Genomic DNA, 25,593 nt, shown 5'->3' with positions numbered 1-25,593 from the left:
TTCAACTATCGAATGCCACATCTAAAATACAACAGCATATACAGGGTTTACATACCCACATACATATATGATTAAAAGGGTAAGTATGAGGTTTCCAAGCCTTGTGGAAAATTATCATTTAGAAAAACAAAATCATTCATGTGAAAAATAGTTATGGTATGTTTGGTTTATATTTAAAGGAAAGAGATCACTATTTCACAAACTATAATAGGAGAACCCATACATTATATATTTCCCATGTTTTTGGTGAAAATTAAACAATTCTAATAATTTTTCTAACTTTAAAAGTTTATATTGGACATACATATGTACACACATATGTATGTATATTTAAATTTTAATTTTGTATAGAGATATTTAGGAAGTATCAAATGCTACCACTGATAAACTTACGAATCAACATGCAGAACCCTCTGGCCACTTCTTGAACATGCAGCTGCAATGATGGATTCAGGCAAACCTATAAAAACATACACCTGTATCATTTAGGATGTAGAAAAAAAAAATATATATATATATATAAAGCACAAAAAATGTTCAATTCATACCACTGTTGTATAGAAGAGTTTAACAAAAGAGGCTCATTCTTGTATTCAAAATTATAAAGTTTATATTATACTTGAATGATGTTTCTTGAACATATACTAGTAATACTGAAAATTTTATCATGTGGAAGGGAGATGTTTTAAAACTCAAGTACTTAAATTCTTTTTATCTGCCAATTACCATAAATGCTAACTGCTAAGTCACTTCAGTTGTGTCCGACTCTGTGCGACCCCATAGATGGCAGCCCACCAGGCACCCCCACCCTGGGATTCTCCAGGCAAGAGCACTGGAGTGGGTTGCCATTTCCTTCTCCAATGCATGAAAGTGAAAAGTGAAAGGGAAGTCGCTCAGTTGTGTCCGACTCTTCGAGACCCCATGGACTGCAGCCTACCAGGCTCCTCCACCCATGGGATTTTCCAGGTAAGAGTACTGGAGTGGGGTGCCATTGCCTTCTCCGTACCATAAATGAGCAACTGTCAAAATATTGTTCATACAAGCACTTTGTTTCAGAAACTATATTCACATATTAGCTGATCGGATTCTCTCAAATGCACTGACAGAAAAGGATCTGCATACACATTTTAGAGATGAAGAAGAAACTGGGGTGCAAACTGGTTAACCTGCTGCCCAATGCTTAGGAAAAAAGCTCTAGAGTTGAAATTTTAACATAAATCTAACTTCAAGTCACATTGTCTCTTAGGGGTAATGGTATATATTTTTCAGTTTAAGCAATAGGCTAACTAATTTTTAAAAAGGTCATTTACATGATACATTATTTCACTTCTGCTTAATACAGTAGTTTGATAAGAACATTACTGTTTTGAAATTAAATTAAGCCATATCATAAAGTTTGTTATCATAAAGTGAAAGTGAAGTCGCTCAGTCATGCCCGACTCTTTGTGACCCCATGGACTGTAGCCTGCCAGTCTCCTCCGTCCATGGGATTTTCCAGGCAAGAATACTGGAGTGGGTAGCCATTTCCTTCTCCAGGAGATGTTCCTGACCCAGGGATTGAACCTGGGTCTCCTGCACTGCAGGCCGACTCTTTACCATCTGAGCCACCAGGGAAGCCCCTTTGTTATCATAAAGGGAAATATATATTACTATTATTAATACCAATACCAAAAAATATTTACCAAAGATAATTTTATAATAAAAAAATCCAGATGTTCAGCTACATCAGCTAGTTACCACTCTATGTTATAAATTCAAGACTCTTCCATAACTTTTTATCATAAGAGCTACCATTTCAACAGAGGCTAAAATATTTTACATCAGTCAGATGAACAAAGCTAGTTTAGTGAAATTCTATAGTGATGCTACTGACTCTTTCACTACAATGAGATACCATGGTCCTCTTGAATTTTTACCTAGTAGAAAAGAAACAGCATCCTTCTGGCAACAGTTTAAACAAAACATTAACCATCAAAGATTTCAAGAAAAGAGAATGCTTATCTTCTTTATGTAAAAAAGCAACAAGCATATGGAAGCAACCGATGTAGCCAATTTCTAGTTAAAAATCACATTAAACAAAAGCTGCATCTGCATTCATGGAAGAACTAGTTTTCCAGTGCTGGGCACTTTGTGGGTATAAAATGTTTAGTTCAAAAGAGACGTTCTGACCAAATGTAGTAGATATAGCCATTAAATATCAATTATTGGAAATAAGCCATTATAAAGTTGCAACCTTAACTTAAGATATAATTCAAAGGAAAAAAAGTGAAAGTTTATAGTGTAGAAAGAAATAGGAGGAAGAAATGAAAATTCTAAAAAGCTAAGTACGCTTAGTTCTTCATAACGGTAAAAACTGTATCGTTCTAACATTTTACCTTAACCCTTTATACATAAACATGTATACATAAACTCTTTATACATAAAAAGTAAGTTTTCTTTTTAAAGAAATGCAGTCACTATGCTACTTTACAGGCTGCTAAGTGGTTTAGTGGGCTTCCCTGGTGGCTCAGATGAGAAAGAATCTGCCCGCAATGCAGGAGACCTGGGTTCGATCCCGGGATCAGCAAGATCCCCTGGAAAAGGGAATGGCTACCCAGTCCAGTATTCCTGCCGGAAGAATTCCATGGACAGAGGAGCCTGGTGGGCTACAGTCCATGGGGTCTCAAAGAGTTGGACATGACTGAGTGACCAACAGTGACTGACTAAGTGGCTTAGTTACAAAGGACAACAGCAAAGAAATATTCAGGAAGCAGAATTAGTGTGTTTATGTGTGTAATAAAGACAGCATTAATAATAAACCACCAAATATCAGCACAGGGCTTTATGATTCACAATGTATTTTCATATACATCAGAATAATCACTTATTCTTCATTATATGCAGATGACATCACCCTTATGGCAGAAAGTGAAGAGGAACTCAAAAGTCTCTTGATGGAAGTGAAAGTGGAGAGTGAAAAAGTTGACTTAAAGCTCAACATTCAGAAAACGAAGATCATGGCATCCAGTCCCACCACTTCATGGGAAATAGATGGGGAAACAGTGGAAACAGTGTCAGACTTTCTTTTTCTGGGCTCCAAAATCACTGAAGATGGTGACTGTAGCCATGAATTTAAAAGACGCTTACTCCTTGGAAGGAAAGTTATGACCAAAAAAGCAGAGACATTACTTTGCCAACAGAAGTCCGTCTAGTCAAGGCTATGGTTTTTCCTGTGGTCATGTATGGATGTGAGAGTTGGACTGTGAAGAAGGCTGAGTGCCGAAGAATTGATGCTTTTGAACTGTGGTGTTGGAGAAGACTCTTGAGAGTCCTTTGGACTGCAAGGAGATCCGACCAATTCATCCTAAAGGAAACCAGTCCCGAATATTCACTGGAAGGACTGATGCTAGAGCTGAAACTCCAGCACTTTGACCACTTCATGCGAAGAGTTGACTCATTGGAAAAGACTCTGATGCTGGGAGGGATTGGGGGCAGGAGGAGAAGGGGACGACAGAGGATGAGATGGCTGGATGGCATCACTGACTCGATGGATGTGAGTCTCAGCGAACTCCGGGAGTTGGTGATGGACAGGGAGGCCTGGCGTGCTGCGATTCATGGGGTCGCAAAGAGTCAGACACGACTGAGTGACTGATCTGATCTGATCTGATCTGATAACCCTGGGAGGGAAGCAGTATTATCCATGTGGAAAAAAATGGGATGAGAAATGTTAAATTACTTGCCAAAGATCAAGCAATTCAGTAATTCAGTATCACAAATTCAAATTACCATGATAAATTCACTCTTTCCAATTTGGACTTGAGTCTGAGAATGAGGATGTAAGGGCAGGATGGTAACATAATGAAAGAGGAATGGTCCCAGTCAGACAGAGCAAAGTTTGAATTTTAGTTTTGCTGCTTAACTAGCTCTGCAACCTCAGGCCTTTAGTTCTTCATCCATCAATGGAAATACCACCATCTGCCTTGGAGGACTGTTAATTGTTAGCAGAGGGTATTTGTTCTATAAAGAATACCTACTTTTATTCTCTTCAGAGAGGTATTTTAGAAGCAGTACATTTTCACCTAAATACTACTCCAAACATACACCCATTTTTACCAGATGCCAACTCCAATGGCAAACAGTAATAAAATTACTCTTCTCTATCTGGCTCAAATTAGCTGTTACCTTGGATAGGCAAATAGGCATGTGGTTATTTCCAACGCTGCAATCAACATTGTCAGAAGACATGTCTCTACTGACAAAGTAAAGCCAAGAACGGATTTCAATACTGATCTGAATCCAAATCACACAAAACGAAAATGACCATCATTTGTGTTTTCCCTTAATAGTCTCACACAAGTTGGTGAAAGCAATAGACCATTCCAATGTTAAATGGCAAGAGCCTATTATCCTCATGCTTAAAATGATTAAAACAACAAGCTAATAACACAGCTAAAGTTTTCCTGGCCAGGATTTCATACTTCTTCCCACTCATTCAATAAACACCAAGTGCCTTGAACAGAGGAGGCACACAGTAGATTCTCTATAAACATTTGTTTGAAGAAAGAGAAGAAAGAGATAAGGTAATGGGGAAAGGGGGGGACAGAACAGACTGTGATAGATAGGAAAAAAAAAAAAATAGATAAAGGTAATTTCTAGCCTAAAAGACCTCAGAGTCTAAACAACAAGAATTTAAAAGATTTAAAATAATAAATATAATTAAAACTGTTAAAGGAACACGAAGGAAAGAAGCATTCCCTCTGTAAAGGGTAGTCATGGAAAAGCTCTGAAGAGCAGAGGACACAAACCAGCTCAGTCTTTCAGATCTATAATAACTCAACTGAAAACTGTAGAAGAAAGTGGAAGGGAATATTCTTGGCAAAGGGTGAAGGAAGAGAGTATCAAAAAATAATGCCACATAGTGTAGCTGGAGCCAAACTGTGGTGTCTGAACTTGAACCTGTAAGCAACAGGGAGTCTAAGATTTTAGCCTTAAGAACAAGATCAAATCAGCATTTCAGAAAAATACCTCTAGTCACAGCATGAAGGATGAATTTGCATAAAACTGGAGCTTTAGCTTTCACATTTCTTAAATTCCTGTTTTGGAAAAGTTAACATAATTAAACCTTTTGGTCTTACTTACAATTTAGCAAAATACGTAACTGCTGGTTTTGTTTAAATTAATATTTATAAGCTCAATTTTAATAGCTTTTAAACCCTTGACTAATTTCAAAACAATGTTTTTTTTTAAGACTTGGCACCATAAAAAGTGAACTACTTACTTCTGAATCATTACTCAAATTCACACATCCCTGTGAGGCATTTTTATATGGAATATACATATGCTTACAATGAATTATACAATCTCTCCCACAAGGGAAAGCCAGACATGAGTTAGAAACAAATACCTTAGATCAGCTTCCCTGGTGGCTCAGCTGGTAAAGAATAGGCCTGCAATGCAGGAGACCTGGGTTCAATCCCTGGATTAGGACGATCCCCTAGAGAAGGGAAAGGCTACCCTGGCCTGGAGAATTCCATGGACTGTATAGTCCATGAGGTCGCAAAGGGTCAGACATGACTGAGCGACTTTTACACCTTAGATCAGGGTCAACTCACACAGCATTACACTGGAAATACACTGTAAAAACTTTGAGTACAAATATACAAGTACAATGTTATTCAACCATAATATGGGGCTAATAATATATTTCATAGGGGTACAGGGAGGAATATGGTAAAAATGATATAAAACACCTTACACAGGGTCTCCAAGCATGTTGCTTATATTCAATAAATGCCAGTTCCCTTCCTTTCTCTTCCTATCCCTTCAATAACAAACCTGAAGTTATCTAGTTAGAGTTATTAGGTTGGTACAAAAGTAATCGCAGTTTTGCATTGTTGAATTTTCCTGTTTCATACTGGAATACATTCTTAAATAAATGTGGCTATGTTATACATCATCTTAATACACATTTCTCGCTTTATGTTTTTTTGCTAACATTACTTGCTGTTTATTTTGTATTTATTTTACACTCCAGAAATGTTAGACAAAAAGCACATTTGAGCTATTTTTTTTATTCAAGTTAAAAATGGGTAGTAAAGTACCAGAGACAATTCACAACATGAACAAGGCATTTGACTCAGGAACTGCTAATGAATGTACAACGCAGCGGTAGTTCAAGAAGTTTTGCAAAGGAAACAAGAGCCTTGAAGATGAGGAGCACGGTAGTCAGCCATGGGAAGCTGACAACAACCAAGAGCCATCACTGAGGCTGATCCTCTTACAACTACACAAGAGGTTGCCCAAGAAGTCAACGTCAACCATTCTACAGTCAGAATGCCATACATAGCTGGCATTCTTCAGCACTCAGCTTTGTTTATGGTCCAACTCTCACATCCATACATGACTACTGGAAAAATGATAACTTTTACTCTATGGAGCTCTGCAGGCAAAGTATTGTCTCTGCTTCTTAATATGCTGTCTAGGTTGGTCATAGCTTTTTTTTCCAGGAGTGTCTTTTAATTTCATGGCTGCACAGGACATGGAAACAACCTAGATGTCCATCAGCAGATGAATGGATAAGAAAGCTATGGTACATATACACAATGGAGTATTACTCAGCCATTAAAAAGAATACATTTGAATCAGTTCTAATGAGATGGATGAAACTGGAGCCAATTATACAGAGTGAAGTAAGCCAGAAAGAAAAACACCAATACAGTATACTAATGCATATATATGAAATTTAGAAAGATGGTAACAATAACCCTGTATACGAGACAGCAAAAGAGATACTGATGTATAGAACAGTCTTTTGGACTCTGTGGGAGAGGGAGAGGGTGGGATGATTTGGGAGAATGGCATTGAAACATGTATAATATCACATATGAAACGAGTCGCCAGTCCAGGTTCGATGCACAATACTGGATGCTTGGGGCTGGTGTGCTGGGACGACCCAGAGGGATGGTATGGGGAGGAAGGAGGGAGGAGGGTTCAGGATGGGGAACACATGTATACCTGTGGCAGATTCATTTTGATATATGGCAAAACCAATACAGTATTATAAAGTTAAATAAAATAAAATTTAAAAAAATAATAATAATTTCATGGCTGCAATCACCATCTGCAGCGATTTTAGGGCCCAAGAAAATAAAGTCTGTCACTCTTTCCATTGTTTCCCCACCTATTTGCCATGAAGTGACAGGACTGGATGCCATAATCTTAGTTCTTTGAATGCTGAATTTTAAGCCAACTTTTTCACCCTCCTCTTTCACTTTCATCAGGAGCTCTTTAGTTCCTCTTTGCTTTCTCCCATCAGAGTGGTTTCATCTGTATATCTCAGGTTATTGATATATCTCCCAGCAATCTTGATTCCAGCTTGTGCTTCATACAGTCTGGCATTCTGCAAGATGTACTCTGCACATAAGTTAAACAAGCAAGGTGACAACATAGAGCCTTACAGTACTCTTTTCCCAATTTTGAAACAATCAATTGTTCCATGTCCAGTTCTAACTGTTGCTTCTTGACTTGCATACAGATTTCTCAGGAGGCAGGTCAGGTGGTCTGGTATTGCCATCTTTTGAAGAATTTTCCACAGTTTGTTATGAGTCAAAGGCTTTAGCATAAACAATGAAGTAGAAGTAGATATTTTTCTGGAATTCTCTTGCTTTTTCGATTATCCAATGGATGCTGACAATTTGATCTCTGGTTCCTCTGCCTTTTCTAAATTCAGCTTGAACATCTGAAAGTTCTTGGTTCACCTACTGTTGAAGCCTAGCCTGGAGAATGTTCACATTACTTTGCTAGTGTGTGAGATAAGTTCAAACTACTGCAATTGTGTGGTAGTTTTAACATTCTTTGGCATTGTCTTTCTTTGGGATTGCAATGAAAACTGACCTTTTCCAGTCCTGTGGCCACTGCTGAGCTTTCCAATTTTGCTGGTATATCGAGTGCAGCACTTTAACAGCACCATCTTTCAGGGTTTGAAATAGCTCAGCTGGAATTCCATCACCTCCACTAGCTTTGTTCATGTGAATTTTTAGGAACATCTAATAAGAGCACTGTGAAGTGAAATTCACTCAGTCGTGTCCAACTCTTTGTGACCCCATGAACTATACAGTCCATGGAATTCTCCAGGTCAGAATACTGGAGTGGGTAACCTTTCCCTTCTCCAGGGCATCTTCCCAACCCAGGGATCAAACCCAGGTCTCCTGCATTACAGGTGGAGTCTTTACCAGCTGAGCCACAAGGAGAAGGGGACGACAGAGGATGAGATGGCTGGATGGTATCATCAACTCAATGGACATGAGTTTAACCAACCATGAGTTGGTGATGGACAGGGAAGCCTGGCCTGCTGTAGTCCATGGGGTCGCTAAGAGTCGGACATGACTGAGCGACTGAACTGACTGAATAAGAGCACCGTTTCAATATTAGGAAAACTGGATTCTTGTTTTCAGGCTTATAGTAAATATCTGAAAAGTCACTTAACCTTTCTGGAATTCAGCTTCCTTATAAATATCCTTATAGATAAAATGAAGAACTAGAAGCAAGTGATCTGTAAGGTTTGTTGCAAGTTCTCAAAGGTGAATGTTAATGACAGATCAACAACTTGGCCTCTGTTCTTATGCAAATGGCTTGAACTTAAAAACAGGATTCAGGGAAGATGGCATTAGGAGCAAAATTTCTGAATCTCCCCCTAAGACCCCCATAAAAATAGACAGTGCAACCAGGATACCAAAACCAAACACCCAGGGACAAGATCTACAACAAAGATAGGTGACAAAATATTGTGATGAACTCCAAAATACAAGTGGGTCATTAGGAAACTTCAATAGCTGTAAGATCCGCCTGGTATCAGAAACTGTACAAGGAAAATGACCGGAAGACAAAGAAATCTGTGACAGCATTGATGGCCAGAAAACCCCAAATTCAGGTACTCACTGAAGCTTGGGAGGTCATTCTGAGAATAACAGCAGCAAGTGGGAGGGGACATTACAGACTCTAAGCTGTGGATGAGTGCCAAGGTACCCCTGGGAATGCTAGAGGTGAGAAAGTGGAGATGGAGTTGGGCCCTATGAACTCAGGAAAATGAAAAACTGTCCTAGATAAATTCCTGCATGGAGGAGTAACAATTGGGAGTGAGTAAGTGAGTGCTCAGTCATGTCCAATTCTTTGCGACCCCACAGACTGTAGCCCACCAGGCTCCTATCTCCGTGGAATTTCCCAGGCAAGAATACTGGAGTGGGCTACCCTTTCCTTCTCCAGGTGATCTTTCGAACCCAGGGATTGAATCTGCATCCCTTGCATTGGCAGGTGAATTCTTTGCCACTAGGCCACCTGGGAAGCCCAGTCCAAAAGAACTGTAGTTATTTTTAAAAAGGTAAGCCCTTATCCTTTAGATACATATTGAAATATTTACAGATGGAGAACAATATGACATATAGGATTCTCATTAAAATAATCCAGGATTGGAAGCTGAAATGAGAAGGTGGATGGTACCAAATGAAAGAGATAGGCCATAAATTGATAACAGTTGAAACTGGGAAACTGGTACATGAGGGGTTTTATTATTCTCTTTTTTTTAAGTTTGAAACTGGCCATAATAAAACATTTAAAAAATAAAATTTAATATGAAATTTAGTGACATAATGAAAGGCTGAGTCTATGAAATAAAATAATCCCTTGGAAAACTGACATTTAGTGTTTTGTTCTTTGAGAAAACTATATCAACTCAATCTCTTAATGAAAGTTTTACTAAGTAATATAATATTTGACAAAGACCTATTTCATACCAGGAAATAAACAGATTCAACTACAATTAATTTTCACTTAATTTTCTTAATGCTAGTATTTCTGTTTTATCAATTTAAACTTTATCAATTTAAATGACTAAAATCATCTTTCAGAGCAAAGTATATCCCAGCTGAGCTCTCTTCAAATTTAATAGCAATATTTAACTTGTGATAAGGAAAATAAAGTCTCTTGTTCAGAACATATTTTACTTAGGTGTCACAGAAGAAAAATGACCTTTAGTGTATTACTTATAAAGCTATAAGACTAAAATAGATGATAAGAGAGATTGTGCTTATCCCAAGAATGTTACAAAATCATGCAACAAATAACCTTTCTTCCTTATATGAATCCTTTCATGAAATCCATTTTTTAAAAAGTAGAGAGAAAAACCTTATGATCCTTATGAACTAAATTTTGAAAGAGCCTATGAATTTGTTACTATATATCATTCCTTGAGGTAAACCACTTCAAATTAAGTTTTACACGTAGTCTTATGTATTTAAGAGAAAATTGGCTACATTTCATTGAGAAAACCTTGAGGATAATATTTTATACTATTTATTAAAAAGCTGAACAGTGATTACACTGAGTTTACTAAAATAAAACAAAACATAAAATTTTATCTAATGAAAATAACAATTTTATTGCATTAAGAATTTCTAAAACACTGTAATGAGAGAGATAAACCAAAATCAATGTAAAAGGTTTGTCAGTCATTTGTCAATGATCTTGCACTTGAAAATACACATTAAAAACATCTAAAAATCAGCATGACTTTTCTTTTTCATTTCTCTCTTGCACTGCAAATATGACACAATGCTAAGGAAAATATTTTACTCACCCATAACCCAACCCCTAATAATTTTTTTTTTTTTTTCATTTTTCCTTTACTTACTATTCTTTGTCTACAGGTATACATTAGGCAGTAAAGGATGGGAAAACAGACAACAGGGCTTAAGTACTGTACCCAAAGCCACATACCCAGTAAATGGCAAAGTTAATATCGGAACCTATCTAGTCTGGGCCCAGAGTCTGTGCTCTTAAGTACTATCCTGCTTCAGGAAATCTAAATCTCTTTGTCCATCTCAATTAAGTAATCTTACAATTAATTCAGTTTCCCAAATGACTTGAATCTTGGAAATAGGTACTTATTGGTAGATACCAATAATGCTATAAAGGGCTTCCCAGGTGGCGCTAGTGGTAAAGAACCAACCTGAAAATGCAGGAGACAATAAAATGGCAGGTTCAATCACTGGGTCAGGAAGATCCCCTGGAGAAGGTCATGACGACCCACTCCAATATTTTTGTCTGGAGAATCCCATGGACAGAGAAGCCTGGCGAGCTATGGTCCCTGTGTTTACAAAGAGTCATAGGCAACTGAAGCAACTTAGCACAGCACAATAATGCTATAAAGGTATGTTCCTTTTTGTAAATTAAGAAACTGGCATTCAGTGGTAGCTATTAAATGTAGAAGGAATCAAAGACCTAAACAAAAACATCATTTTCTAAGTCCTAATGAAAACACTTATTCATATAAGGAATACCAATCAATTTTAAAACAATGAAGTGAATAGCTGGTATCAAACAATGTTTTTTGCATAGTGCCAGAAGCAACATACAGATTATTTTCAATACACAAGGGAAAAATACATCCATACAATGGAGGCATCATATTGTCATCATCCTAATCCTGGGTCAATCTTAGCAACACTCACAGTGGATCAACCAGATATTTTGTGTCTTCTGGTATGATTCAACATGATATCTGTATCACCAAAGATGTTCTAGCCAAAAATGTTAACCTTGAATCCACCAAGCCTTTAGATATATATTTCAGTTTATAGGAAAGACAGTCTAGAGGAAAAAGGTGAATGATATTATGAGCAAGAAAGCAGCCAAATCTAAAAGGGAAGGATCACAGGCCTAGTCTCTCTTTGACATCTCAGTCATCTCAACCTGGTTGTTAGGCCGACTGTCACCCTCCTTGCCTGAATAAAGGTAACCTACTTCCGTTGAGGTAGTCTCTCCTTCTCTTCTGCCTCGGACCGAACTATATACCGTACAAAAGTTAAATACAGTCTGTGTGCTAGATAAGATAAAACTACTGCAATGAAAAGAAAGGTGAGAATTATGTATTGAAAAGTTGCAGAAAAACACATACTTGATGATCTTATTGTGTCATGAATGTGTGAGTATGTTTATGACATTATATATTTCCTAAGGGAGACAGGGGCTTGAAAAGCTGAAAACTGAAGGGCAAATAAATAAAATCATCTTGGTGAATATGCATGACCTACTGAAGTTGAAGATTTGCAATCCTAGAATACTACAAAATACTAACAGCTGTGGGTAGAGAAAGGGGGGTTACCACTAAATGAATCTATACAGATGAATCTCACAAGCATAACATTTATGAAGGAAAGCATGTCACGGAAAAAAACAGAATTTTTGACAAGTGTCAAAAACAGAAAAAACTAACAACATATGATTTGGGGATATAAACATGTAATAAAAAAACACTTCAAAAAAAAAAAAAAACCAAGAGAACAGTTAAAGCAGTGTGTCATAATGCTTATGGCATGGGAAAGGAAGGGAAGATGGACAGTGATACATATACATGCAGGGAGCTCCCAAGGTCCTGGTAATGTTCTTTTTCTTCAGCTGGGTCATATATACATGTCACTTTGTTATTCTTCATTGAAAGAAAGAGCTTATATATATACATATATATATATATATATATATATATATATATATATACACACACACATATATATACACACACACACACACAGATACATTTCATTTGTATGTATGATATCTTGTAATAAAAGTTATCCTGAACCATACTGTAAAACTGCCTACTCCATCTACTCACCAGAATCCTGAGACCTTGGGGCTCACCAATATACATTATATTACTTCAGTCACTTCAGTTGCTCAGTTGTGTCCGACTCTTTGCGATCACATGAATCCCACCACACTAGGCCACCCTGTCCATCACCAACTCCCGGAGTTCACTCAGACTCACGTCCATCGAATCAGTGATGCCATCCAGCCATCTCATCTTCTGTCGTCCCCTTCTCCTCCTGCCCGCAATCCCTCCCAGCATCAGAATCCTTTCCAATGAGTCAACTCTTCACATGAGGTGGCCAAAGTACTGGAGTTTCAGCTTTAGCATCATTCCTGCCAAAGAAATCCCAGGGCTGATCTCCTTCAGAATGGACTGGTTGGATCTCCTTGCAGTCCAAGCGACTCTCAAGAGTCTTCTCCAACACCACAATTCAAAAGCGTCAATTCTTCGGCGCTCAGCCTTCTTCACAGTCCAACTCTCACATCCATACATGACCACAGGAAAAACCACAGCCTTGACTAGACGGACCTCTGTTGGCAAAGTAATGTCTCTGCTTTTGAATATGCTATCGAGGTTGGTCATAACTTTCCTTCCAAGGAGTAAGCGTCTTTTAATTTCATGGCTGCAGTCACCATCTGCAGTGATTTTGGAGCCCAGAAAAATAAAGTCTGACACTGTTTCCACTGTTTCCCCATCTATTTCCCATGAAGTGATGGGACCGGATGCTATGATTTTCGTTTTCTGAATGTTGAGCTTTAAGCCAACTTTTTCCCTTTCCATTTTCACTTTCATCAAGAGGCGTTTTAGTTACTCTTCACTTTCTGCATAAGGGTGGTGTCATCTGCATATCTGAGGTCATTAGATTATTGATATTTCTCCCGGCAATCTTGATTCTAGCTTGTGTTTCTTCCAGTCCAGCATTTCTCATGATGTACTCTGCATAGAAGTTAATTAAGCAGGGTGACAATATACAGCCTTGACGTACTCCTTTTCCTATTTGGAACCAGTCTGTTGTTCCATGTCCAGTTCTAACTGTTGCTTCCTGACCGGCATACAGATTTCTCAAGAGGCAGGTCAGGTGGTCTGGTATTCCCATCACCTTCAGAATGTTCCACAGTTTATTCTGATCCACACAATCAAAGACTTTGGCATAGTCAATAAAGCAGAATTAGATGTTTTTCTGCAACTCTCTTGCTTTTTCCATGATCCAGCAGATGTTAGCAATTTGATCTCTAGTTCCTCTGCCTTTTCTAAAACCAGCTTGAACGTCAGGAAGTTCACAGTTCATTTATTGCTCAAGCCTGGCTTGGAGAATTTTGAGCATTACTTTACTAGCATGTGAGATGAGTGCAGTTTGGCATTGCCTTTCTTTGGGATTGGAAGGAAAACTGACCTTTTCCAGTCCTGTGGCCACTGCTGAGTTTTCCAAATTTGCTGGCATATTGGGTGCAGCACTTTCACAGCATCATCTTTCAGGATCTGAAATAGCTCAACTGGAATTCCATCACCTCCACTAGCTTTGTTCGTAGTGATGCTTTCTAAGGCCCACTTGGCTTCACATTCCAGGATGTCTGGCTCTAAGTGAGTGATCACACCATCGTGATTATCTGGCTCGTGAAGATCTTTTTTGTACAGTTCTTCTGTGTATTCTTGCCACCTCTTATTTATATCTTCTGCTTCTGTTAGGTGCATACCATTTCTGTCCTTTATCGAGCCCATCATGGCATGAAATGTTCCCTTGGTATCTCTAATTTTCTTGAAGAGATCTCTAGTTTTTCCCATTCTGTTGTTTTCCTCTATTTCTTTGCATTGATCACTGAGGAAGGCTTTCTTACTCTTCTTGCTATTCTTTGGAACTCTGCATTCAGGTGCTTATATTGTTTACAAATTTTACTATGATAAGCAGCTTTAAAATAGATGCTGTCACCCTTGTAGCTTTTTACCTCTATTAAGTGATGTTCTCACAATAAATTCTCAGATCTGGAGTTACTGAGTCTAATAGAACAAACATATTACAATTCTTAGGACAAATCGTTGTATTACTTTGCTAAAGTGTTGTCCCAATTTATAACATCATCAGCATTTCAACTGAATACAACTCTATCAACAATTAGTTGATGTTAATGTTCTTAAAGCATTAAATTTGTAAAAACTTTCTGTGTTTTTAATTTGTGTGTTTAATGTTTTTAACTATTAGGTTATTTTGCACTTGACTACTGATCAGGAAAAATATTTTCCCCACAGTTTGTCAACTATCTGTAACTCGTCTTGTCTGTTTCCATTCTCTGCCCATCTTACCTGTAGAGATCTCGATGTATTTCATACAAATTTGAAGGTATTATTTGTATGTAATTATTCCTTTGTTCTGGAGAATGCACTGGCAACCCACTCCAGTACTCTTGCCTGGAAAATCCCGTGGATGGAGGGGCCTGGTAAGCTGCAGTCCATGGGGTCACCTAGAGTCGGACAGGACTCAGCAACTTCACTTTCACTTTTCACATTCATGCATTGGAGAAGGAAATGGTAACCCACTACAGTGTTCTTTCCTGAAGAGTCCTAGGGACGGGGGAGCCTGGTGGGCTGCCATCTATGGGGTCGCACAGAGTTAGACACGACTGAAGCAACTTAGCAGCAGCAGCAGCAGCAGCAGCAGCAACAGCCCTTTGTTATGAATTACAAATATTCCTACTCTGTTTTCCTTTTTCTTTTAGTTTGCTATTTTTCAGAGAAGATGCTGTAATTTTTTATATATTCTAACATTTCCTTTTGTTTCTTGAGATTCCAAAGAGGAAAAGTTATCATTTCTCTACAGATCGGATGCCCCATCTATGCCAACTTAACAGTTCCAACTATACTCAAAGAGACACTCAGATTACTGGCAGAAAGTTAAAAAATTGTTCCTATAATGAAAAAAAAGGCAGTATTTCAATTAGTGGAGTAGATCAATGGTGTTAGAATAACAAGTTAATGACTTAGGAGGAATACCCCTCATATTCTAGAATAAAGTAAATCTCAGGTGTATTAAAATTTAAATGTAAGATATAAAATATTAAAAAGAAACAGAGTCAATATTTACTAATCTTTGAAGGGAAGGCTTTCTATGCATAACTCCAAAGGCAGGAACCATAAAAGAAAAAAAAAACAATTGATAGATACATAAAAATTATCAAGTTTCACACATGAAAAACTGCCATGAAAATAGAAGGAAAACTTATAAAATATATAACAAAGAATTAAAGATTTTAATATATAAAGAATCATTACATATTGAAAAGGGAAAAAATCGCACAATAGGAACATGGGTAAAAGCAATGAATAAAAGAAATAAATTGACCAATATACCTATTAAATAATCTCACTTATAATCTGAAAATATAAATTCAGACAAGGAAACATTTTCTGGCTATGATGTTGACATTCTTAGAAAATACTGAAAGACTATGGGAAAGTAAGTGTTCTCATACTCTGCTAGTGATAATAGATTAGCAATCTTTCCTTAAGGTAATTCATCAATACAAATGAAAATCATTACATAACCACCCCCTAAAATTCAATTTAACATTTACAGTTCTAGGTATTTGTCCTAAGGAAAAAACTAAATACATACAAAAGGTTTAGGTACACCAGGTTCATCATAGTATCACTTCATGAAAGTGAAAAACTGAAAACTTGAAGTGTCAAAAAAAAGTTGATAAGTTAAATAAATGACAGGATATCTAAAGAAATACTAGTGTATTTATTAATCATCTACTAGAAATGACATTTAATAAGATTTTGGAAGTGACATTTTTTGGGGTGTTAGTTCTAAAAGGTCTTCTAGGTCTTCATAGAACCGTTCAACTTCAGCTTCTTCAGCGTTACTGGTTGGGTCATAACCTTGGATTACTGTGATATTGAATGGTTTGCCTTGGAAACGAACAGAGATCATTCTGCCGTTTTTGAGATTGCATTCAAGTACTGCATTCCGGAATCTTTTGTTGACCATGATGGCTACTCCATTTCTTCTAAGGGATTCCTGCCTGCAGTAGTAGATATAATAGTCATCTGAGTTAATTGACCCATTCCAGTCCATTTTAGTTTGCTGATTCCAAGAAAGTCAACGTTCATTCTTGCCATCTACTGTTTGACCACTTCCAATTTGCCTTGATTCATGGACCTAACATTCCAGATTCCTATGCAATATCGCGCTTTACAGCATCGGACCTTGCTCCTATCACCAGTCACATCCGCAACTGGGTACTGTTTTTGCTTTGGCTCCATCCCTTCATTCTTTCTGGAGTTATTTCTCCACTGATCTCCAGTAGCATATTGGGCACCTAGCGACCTGGGAACTTCTTCTTTCAGTATCCTATCATTTTGCCTTCTCATACTGCTCATGGGGTTCTCAAGGTAAGAATACTGAAGTGGTTTGTCATTCCCTTCTCCAGTGGACTGCATTCTGTGAGCACCCAAAAAAGATGTCCTTTTCATTATAGGGGACTGGAATGCAAAAGTAGGAAGTCAAGAACACCTGGAGTAACAGGCAAATTTGGCCTTGGAATACAGGATGAAGCAGGACAAAGGCTAATAGAGTTTTGCCAAGAGAACACACTGGTCATAGCAAACAACCTCTTCCAACAACACAAGAGAAGACTCTATACATGGACATCACCAGATGGTCAACACCAAAATCAGACTGATTATATTCTTTGCAGACAAAGATGGAAAGCTCTATACAGTCATCAAAAACAAGACCAGGAGCTGACTGTAGCTCAGATCATGCACTCTGCATTGCCAAATTCTGACTTAAATTGAAGAAAGTAGGGAAAACCACTACACCATTCAGGTATGAACTAAATGAAATCCCTTATGATTATACAGTGGAAGTGAGAAATAGATTTAAGGACTAGATCTGATAGATACAGCATCTGATGAACTATGGACGGAGGTTCATAACATTCTACGGGAGACAGAGATGAAGACCATCCCCATGGAAAAGAAATGCAGAAAAGCAAAATGGCTGTCTGGTGAGGCCTTACAAATAGCTGTGAAAATAAGAGAAGTGAAAAGCAAAGGAGAAAAGGAAAGATATAAGCATCTGAATGCAGAGTTCCAAAGAATAGCAAGAAGTGATAAGAAAGCCTTCCTCAGTGATCAATGCAAAGAAATAGAGGAAAACAACAGAATGGGAAAGACTCGAGATCTCTTCAAGAAAATTAGAGATACCAAGGGAACATTTCATGCCACGATGGGCTCGATAAAGGACAGAAATGGTATGGACCTAACAGAAGCAGAAGATATAAATAAGAGGTGGCAAGAATACACAGAAGAACTGTACAAAAAAGATCTTCACGAGCCAGATAATCACGATGGTGTGATCACTCACTTAGAGTCAGACATCCTGGAATGTGAAGCCAAGTGGGCCTTAGAAAGCATCACTACGAACAAAGCTAGTGGAGGTGATGGAATTCCAGTTGAGCTATTTCAGATCCTGAAAGATGATGCTGTGAAAGTGCTGCACCCAATATGCCAGCAAATTTGGAAAACTCAGCAGTGGCCACAGGACTGGAAAAGGTCAGTTTTCCTTCCAATCCCAAAGAAAGGCAATGCCAAAGAATGCTCAAACTATCGCACAACTGCACTCATCTCACATGCTAGTAAAGTAATGCTCAAAATTCTCCAAGCCAGGCTTGAGCAATACATGAACCGTGAACTTTCAGATGTTCAAGCTGGTTTTAGAAAAGGCAGAGGAAACAGAGATCAAATTGCAAACATCTGCTGGATCATCGACAAAGCAAGAGAGTTCCAGAAAAAAACATCTAATTCTGCTTTATTGACTATGCCAAAGTCTTTGACTGTGTGGATCACGATAAACTGTGGAGCATTCTGAAAGAGATGGGAATACCAGACCACCTGACCTGCCTCTTGAGAAACCTATATGCAGGTCAGGAGCAACAGTTAGAACTCACATGGAACAACAGACTGGTTCCAAATAGGAAAAGGAGTACGTCAAGGCTGTATATTGTCACCCTGCTTATTTAACTTCTATGCAGAGTACATCATGAGAAATGCTGGGCTGGAAGAAGCACAGTTTGATATCAACATTGCCGGGAAAAATATCAATAACCTCAGATATGCAGATGACACCACCCTTATGGCAGAAAGTGAAGAGGAACTAAAAAGCCTCTTGTTGAAAGTGAAAGAGGAGAGTGAAAAAGTTGGCTTAAAGCTCAACATTCAGAAAACGAAGATCATGGCATCGGGTCCCATCATTTCATGGGAAATAGACGGGGAAACAGTGGAAACAGTGTCAGACTTTATTTATCTGGGCTCTAACATCACTTCAGATGGTGACTGCAGCCATGAAATTAAAAGACTCTTACTTCTTGGAAGGAAAGTTATGACCAACCTAGATAGCATATTCAAAAGCAGAGACATACTTTGCAAACAAAGGTCCATCTAGTCAAGGCTATGGTTTTTCCAGTAGTCATTTATGGATGTGAGAGTTGGACTGTGAATAAAGCTGAGCACCGAAGAATTGATGCTTTTGTACTGTGGTGTTGGAAAAGACTCTTGAGAGTCCCTTGGACTGCAAGGAGATCCAACAAGTCCATCCTAAAGGAGATCAGTCCTGGGTGTTCTTTGGAAGGAATTATTCTAAAGCTGAAACTCCAATACTTTGGCCACCTCATGTGAAGAGTTGACTCATTGGAAAAGACTCTGATGCTGGGAGGGACTGGGGGCAGGAGGGAAACGGGACGACAGAGGATGAGATGGCTGGACAGCATCACTGACTCTATCGACGTGAGTTTGCGTAAACTCCGGGAGCTGGTGATGGACAGGGAGGCCTGACGTGCTGCAGTTCCTGTGGTCTCAAAGAGTAGGACACGACTGAGTGACTGAAGTGAAGTGAACTGGAAGTGACATAATCATAGAAGTTAAGAACAGATAAAGGGTTGCCAGGTTTAGAGCGGAGAAAGCAATCGCACCCCACTCCAGTACTCTTGCCTGGAAAACCACATGGATGGAGGAGCCTGGTGGGCTGCAGTCCATGGGGTCGCTAAGAGTCGGAAACGACCGAGCGACTTCACTTTCACTTTTCACTTTCATGCTTAGGAGAAGGAAATGGCAACCCACTTCAGTGCTCTTGCCTAGACAATCCCAGGGACGGGGCAGCCTGGTGGGCTGCCATCTATGGGGTAGGACACAGTTGGACACGACTGAAGTGACTTAGCAGCAGCAGCAGAAGCAGCAGGATTTAGAGATGTAGGAAGGAGGGAAGTGTTCGTGGCTATAAAAAGATATTATGAGAGACTATGATGAAACTGTCTTGTATCTGGATTTGACAACAATCCACACATCTGATAAAATTACACAGAATGGAACACACACACAAGTATATGTTTGACTGGTGACATCTGAATAAGGTCATTCAGTTCAGTTCAGTCACTCAGTTGTGTCAGACTCTTTGCGACCCCATGAATCGCAGCACGCCAGGCCTCCCTGTCCATCACAAACTCCCAGAGTTTACTCAATGTCATGTCCATCAAGTCAGTGATGCCATCCAGCCATCTCATCCTCTGTCGTCCCCTTCTCCTCCTGCCCCCAACCCCACCCAGCATCAGGGTCTTTTCCAGTGAGTCAACACTTCACATGAGGTGGCCCAAGTATTGGAATTTCAGCTTTAGCATCAGTCCTCCCAATGAATACCCAGGACTAATCTCCTTTAGCATGGACTGGTTGGACCTCCTTGCAGTCCAAGGGACTCTCAAGAGTCTTCTCCAATACCACAGTTCAAAAGCATCAATTCTGCCCTCAGCTTTATTCACAGTCCAACTCTCACATCCATACATGACCACTGGTAAAACCACAGCCTTGACTAGACGGACCTTTGTTGGCAAAGTATGTCTCTGCTTTTGAATATGCTATCTAGGTTGGTCATAACTTTCCTTCCAAGGAGGCAGCGTCTTTTAATTTCATGGCTGCAGTCACCATCTGCAGTGATTTTGGAGCCCCAAAAAATTCAGTTTGACACTGTTTCCACTGTTTCCCCATCTATTTCTTATGAAGTGATGGGACCAGATACCATGATCTTCGTTTTCTGAATGTTGAGCTTTAAGCCAACTTTTTTACTCTCCTCTTTCACTTTCATCAAGAGGCTTTTGAGTTGCTCTTCACTTTCTGCCGTAAGGGTGGTATCATCTGCATATCTGAGGTCATTGATATTTCTCCTGGCAATCTTGATTCCAGCTTGTGCTTCTTATAGCCCAGCATTTCTCATGATGTACTCTGCATATAAGTTAAATAAGCAGGGTGACAATATACAGCCTGGACATACTCCTTTTCCTATTTGGAACCAGTTCCAAATGTTCCATGTCCAGTTCTAACTGTTGCTTTCTGACCTCCATATAGGTTTCTCAAGAGGCAGGTCAGGTGGTCTGGTATTACCATCTCTTTCAGAATGTTCCACAGTTTATTGTGATCCACACAGTCAAAAGCTTTGGCACAGTCAATAAATAAGGTCATTTCATAAGGTCAATTATCTGTTTATATCACATGTATTTATCCAAGATGTTACTACCACTGGGGAATGCTGGATGAAATATATACACGATCTTTCTATACCATTTCCTACAACTGCATGTGAATCTAAAATTATCTCCAAATAAGAAGTTATCTTTTTAAGACACTGAGGATGAAGATTTGGTTATTATGAAATGATATTCATAACACTGTGATGTGAAAAATAGAATAGCATACACACATCTATACACACAAAGTGCGAAATGGTCTGGAAATATAGACATTAAAGTGTTAGTTATTATTATTATTATTTGTTAATGACAGGGTCCTTGGAGGGAAAAGATATTATCACATCCACTCTGTCAATTATTAATAGGATGAATCCACTGTAAATGCTGACAACTGTTGACAATTATAGGAACCAAAAGAACCAACCAACCCAAAAAAAAAAAAAAGCTTCATGAACAGAACAATGAGTCCCATACTTGATCTTGAAAACTTAATTTACAAGCACATAAAACTAAAAAAGAAATTTTAAATGACAAAATGGCAAACCCTTACACACACACAAATAACCCATAGGGCATTTCTAACAATGATTTTATTTCTGTTGAAAATTATGTATCTTGTAATCAGTGAATAATTCCTAGGGAAACAGATTTTCAAGTAGAAATATGACTGTATTCTCTGACCCCATTTCTTGCCATTACTTCAGTGGCTGACTCTGTTTTTTCAGTTTTAAGGGATAAATACAACCAGGTCATTAGGTTCGCCTTATTCAAAATGTTTGCAAGATGACAACAGACATCATGATGCTGTCTATAATAAGGAGTTAACATCACAAGGCTTCTCTGGCATCAGGACTTTAGTGTCAACAATAGTAACCCCCCAAAATGAAGCAATTGCCAGGACTGAGCGACTGAACTGAACTGAACTGAAACTATAGCACAATAATCTAACCTTGACAATATAAGGTATTTTTTCACATGGAAAAATACAACCAGTTCAGTCTAACAACACCTAGCCAGAGCAACTTCAGTCTTAACAGTCTGACCTCAGTCAAACTTAACTAAGTCTTAGGTTCCACATTTGTAAAATGGAGATAACAATAAGCATCTAGCAACAGACAAGGTTACCGTGATAATCAGATAAGATAATGCACTTTACGGGCTTAATATAGTACTCAGTATATAACAAATGCTAGAAATAATTTCATACATTTGTCTAACAGTGTGTTGTATATACTAAATTTAATTTTCTGTCATCTATTTAGCTTAGCTCATACCAAAGTAATATAGAAAACTAAGGATTAAAACACAACTCAGCATCTTCCTAATATGCCTGATATCTGTATGTAAAATGTTATATCCCTACACTTTACTTTGTGCAAGCTTTTCCATCACAATTATTTTAAATGCATATATTGAAAAGCAGTTTAACAAATATGCAAATTCAGATCACAGATACATGACCCAAAACAGTTCAAAGCAATACAAAATGACTAAAATTACCATTAACCAAAAGCCACTGTAACTCAACATGAACACTGGGCTGGACAAAAAAGATATGTATGAACACTACTTAGGAGAAAAAGCAGATACTGGTACTTTTATAAATGTGATATAAATGAAATCAGTCAAACGGTATGACATTATTCACTTAAACTCTTGGTAAAAATCCAATATAAGATCAAATACCCTTGTGAAGCACCACACGGGCAAACCTGCCCCTGGTCTCTTCACCTATTTTCAAACTAGTTTTTAAATAGTCTCATTATGAATAACACAATAGCTCTCATAATCACACTTGGAGAAGTCAATATCTGTGATAAATTCTCATCTTTTACACTGCCTTTTAATAAGATTATCAGAAAAGCAAAAATGATAATAAATCAATCTTTCAAAAGTATCCCTATTTTGTTTGTTACAACTAAATATCCCCCAAATGTTTCCAATCTCTCTAGCACTTATGCATAATATATGTTTACATATATATATATATAGTTTGTAATATACATATGAATATAAACTGAGAAGCGTTAGTGACTTTTAAGCTGTTCTAGGTTTTAAACCATTTACATAGACCATTTTAAACTATTTATGTAGTTACAAAGCCTAACTTTTCAGTTAGAAGATTGCACTGAAACTTAAGAGCGTGAGTAACAGGTCAATTATATGGAATTATAATTGTTTCTGTGCATTGGGATTTTATGTTAAACATGAGAATGTGATGGCGAGCAGCCGTATTTGATTTTAATTGCTGTAGCCTGAGTTACCCAAAACATCATGAGAACACTGGAGGAAACAAGAAAATGACATGAGGCATGGGAGATGAAAATGATGCTGCAGAGAGAACTCTGGTTACAGATGCAGCTCTCTCTGAGTGATTGGTTCAAATTTATGATTTATAGAGAAGGGTAAGCTTCTCCCAAAGAATCTGCTTCGCAGTTATATAATTCCCTTTACTTTTCTAGGTATTGACAACAGAAAAGACATACTTCTCCATCAATAAATGGCTGAAGAATTGCAAAGCATTTTTCAAACAGCAAAATCTGTATGCTTTCTTTAGTTTCTTCATCATTTTACACTGACAAGAGTTTCATACTATGCCTCAAACAAGATAAACCTGTTCAAAACCGTCAGGCAAAACAACAAATATTGCAAGCTGGTGAACAAAACAGAGTAAAAGAAAATGAAAGAAAATCATCAGTTAAGAAGTCTGATAGAAATAGTGGTAAGAGACATACAAAGGTTTTTCCCACCAAACAGCCAGTGAGAAGAGCAGGACAATGACTCAGACACCTGAATCTTTCCACTGCTCTCCATGGAAACCATGAGCCTTTCCAAGGAAGCCTTCACTCCTTGACAGCAGTGGTGATAAAAGCCCCTCAGTAGGAGATAATGGGCTATAAATTTAAACTACGTTTTCTGAACACCTACTAAGCATTTTAAATAATTATTCCACCAAATCCTCAACAGAACTCTCTGAGGTTTACTCTCTTTTAGAGCTAAGAAACTTAAGACATTAAAGAACATGTGTAAGGTGGCACAAGACTCATAACTGATTCACACACAGTCTGTCCAATTTCAGAGCCACACTGTCAATCACTAAATTAGGTTATCCCACCTCTGAGATCTAATGCCTGATGATCTGAGGTGGAGCTGATGTAATAATAATTGAAATAAAGTGCACAATAAATGTAATGCACTTGTATCATCCCCAAACCAACCTGTCCCCCATCCATGGAAAATATGTTTTCCACAAAATCGGTCCCTGGTGCCAAAAAGATCAGGGACTGCTGCACTACACAATGCTCTCAAATAAGATACATACATGTCAAAGTAAACAGAACATATGGATGGTATAGCATTTATAAAACAAAAGGACTTTTAAAATACTACTTTCATTCCTACTATTCAGTTAATCAATATTCTCTAAACTTTTTGCCCTCAGCCACTCCCCTTAAATATATATGAATATATGTATGTGGGTGTGCTTCAGTGATACACACATGAAATATATTCCATAAAACTATACTCATCCTTATTACATATAATATATTCTAATACATATTCTGTTCCACCTTTGTTTTTTTTAAATGCTGGAATTGATTCCATGACCACAAATAGGTGGCATCTTGCAAAAAAAAAAAAAACTCTGCTCTAGACCACAGGTTCATGGATTTGGGGAAATACAGGCAAAAAGAAGCATGGACATCCTCTGATGTTAGAACCACATACTGGCATCCCAGGAATGGACTAAATAATACACATACATAAGACATCACTTGGCAGAAAGTCTGGCATAAACAGGTATTTAGTAAAAATCAGTTTCAGCTATACCCCCGACAACATTACTGCCCCCCAATGTTTCAAGAAGCAATAGTTAGAACCAGACACGAAACAATGGACTGGTTCAAAATTGGGAAAGATGCACATCATGGCTGTACATTGTTACTGTGTTTATTTAACTTATATGCAGAGTACCTCATGCGAAATGCCAGGCTGGAAGAAGCACAAGCTAGAATCAAGATTGCCGGGAGAAATATCAATAACATCTAATATGCAGATGAAACCATCCTTATGGCAGAAAGAGAAGAGGAACTAAAGAGCCTCTCTGATAAAGGTGAAAGAGGAGAGTGAAAAAGGTGGCTTAAAACTCAACATTCAAAAAACTAAGATCATGGCATCCGGTCCCATCACCGCATGGCAAATAGATGGGGAAACAATGTAAACAGTGACAGACTTTATTTTCTTGGGCTCAAAAATCACTGTGGATGGTGACTGCAGCCATGAAATTACAAGACCCTTGCTCCTTGGGAGAAAAGCTATGAGAAACCTAGACAGCATATTAAAAAGCAGAGACATTACTTTGTCGATAAAGGTCCATCTAGTCAGTTATGTTTTTTCCACTAGTCATATATGGATGTGAGAGTTGGACCATAAAGAAGGCTGAGCACTGAAGAATTG

At 38.1% G+C, this 25,593-nt stretch overlaps 1 protein-coding gene across 4 annotated transcripts in view; it reads right to left on the bottom strand.

Annotated features, from left to right (window-relative positions):
* Positions 1-25,593, bottom strand: part of CHM (CHM Rab escort protein) — a 249,791-nt gene that overhangs the window by 219,360 nt on the left and 4,838 nt on the right. For all 4 annotated transcript variants that reach the window (NM_001205389.1, XM_059883413.1, XM_059883414.1 and 1 more), the window contains exon 2: positions 394-460. In NM_001205389.1, coding sequence (NP_001192318.1) covers positions 394-460 — 67 coding nt within the window. The remainder of the gene's footprint in view (positions 1-393; positions 461-25,593) is intronic.

This window comes from Bos taurus, chromosome X (genome assembly GCF_002263795.3).
Source record: "Bos taurus isolate L1 Dominette 01449 registration number 42190680 breed Hereford chromosome X, ARS-UCD2.0, whole genome shotgun sequence".
Lineage (NCBI taxonomy): Eukaryota > Metazoa > Chordata > Mammalia > Artiodactyla > Bovidae > Bos > Bos taurus.
Note: the sequence above shows the minus strand (reverse complement) of the source record. Positions and strands in the feature narration are given on the sequence as shown.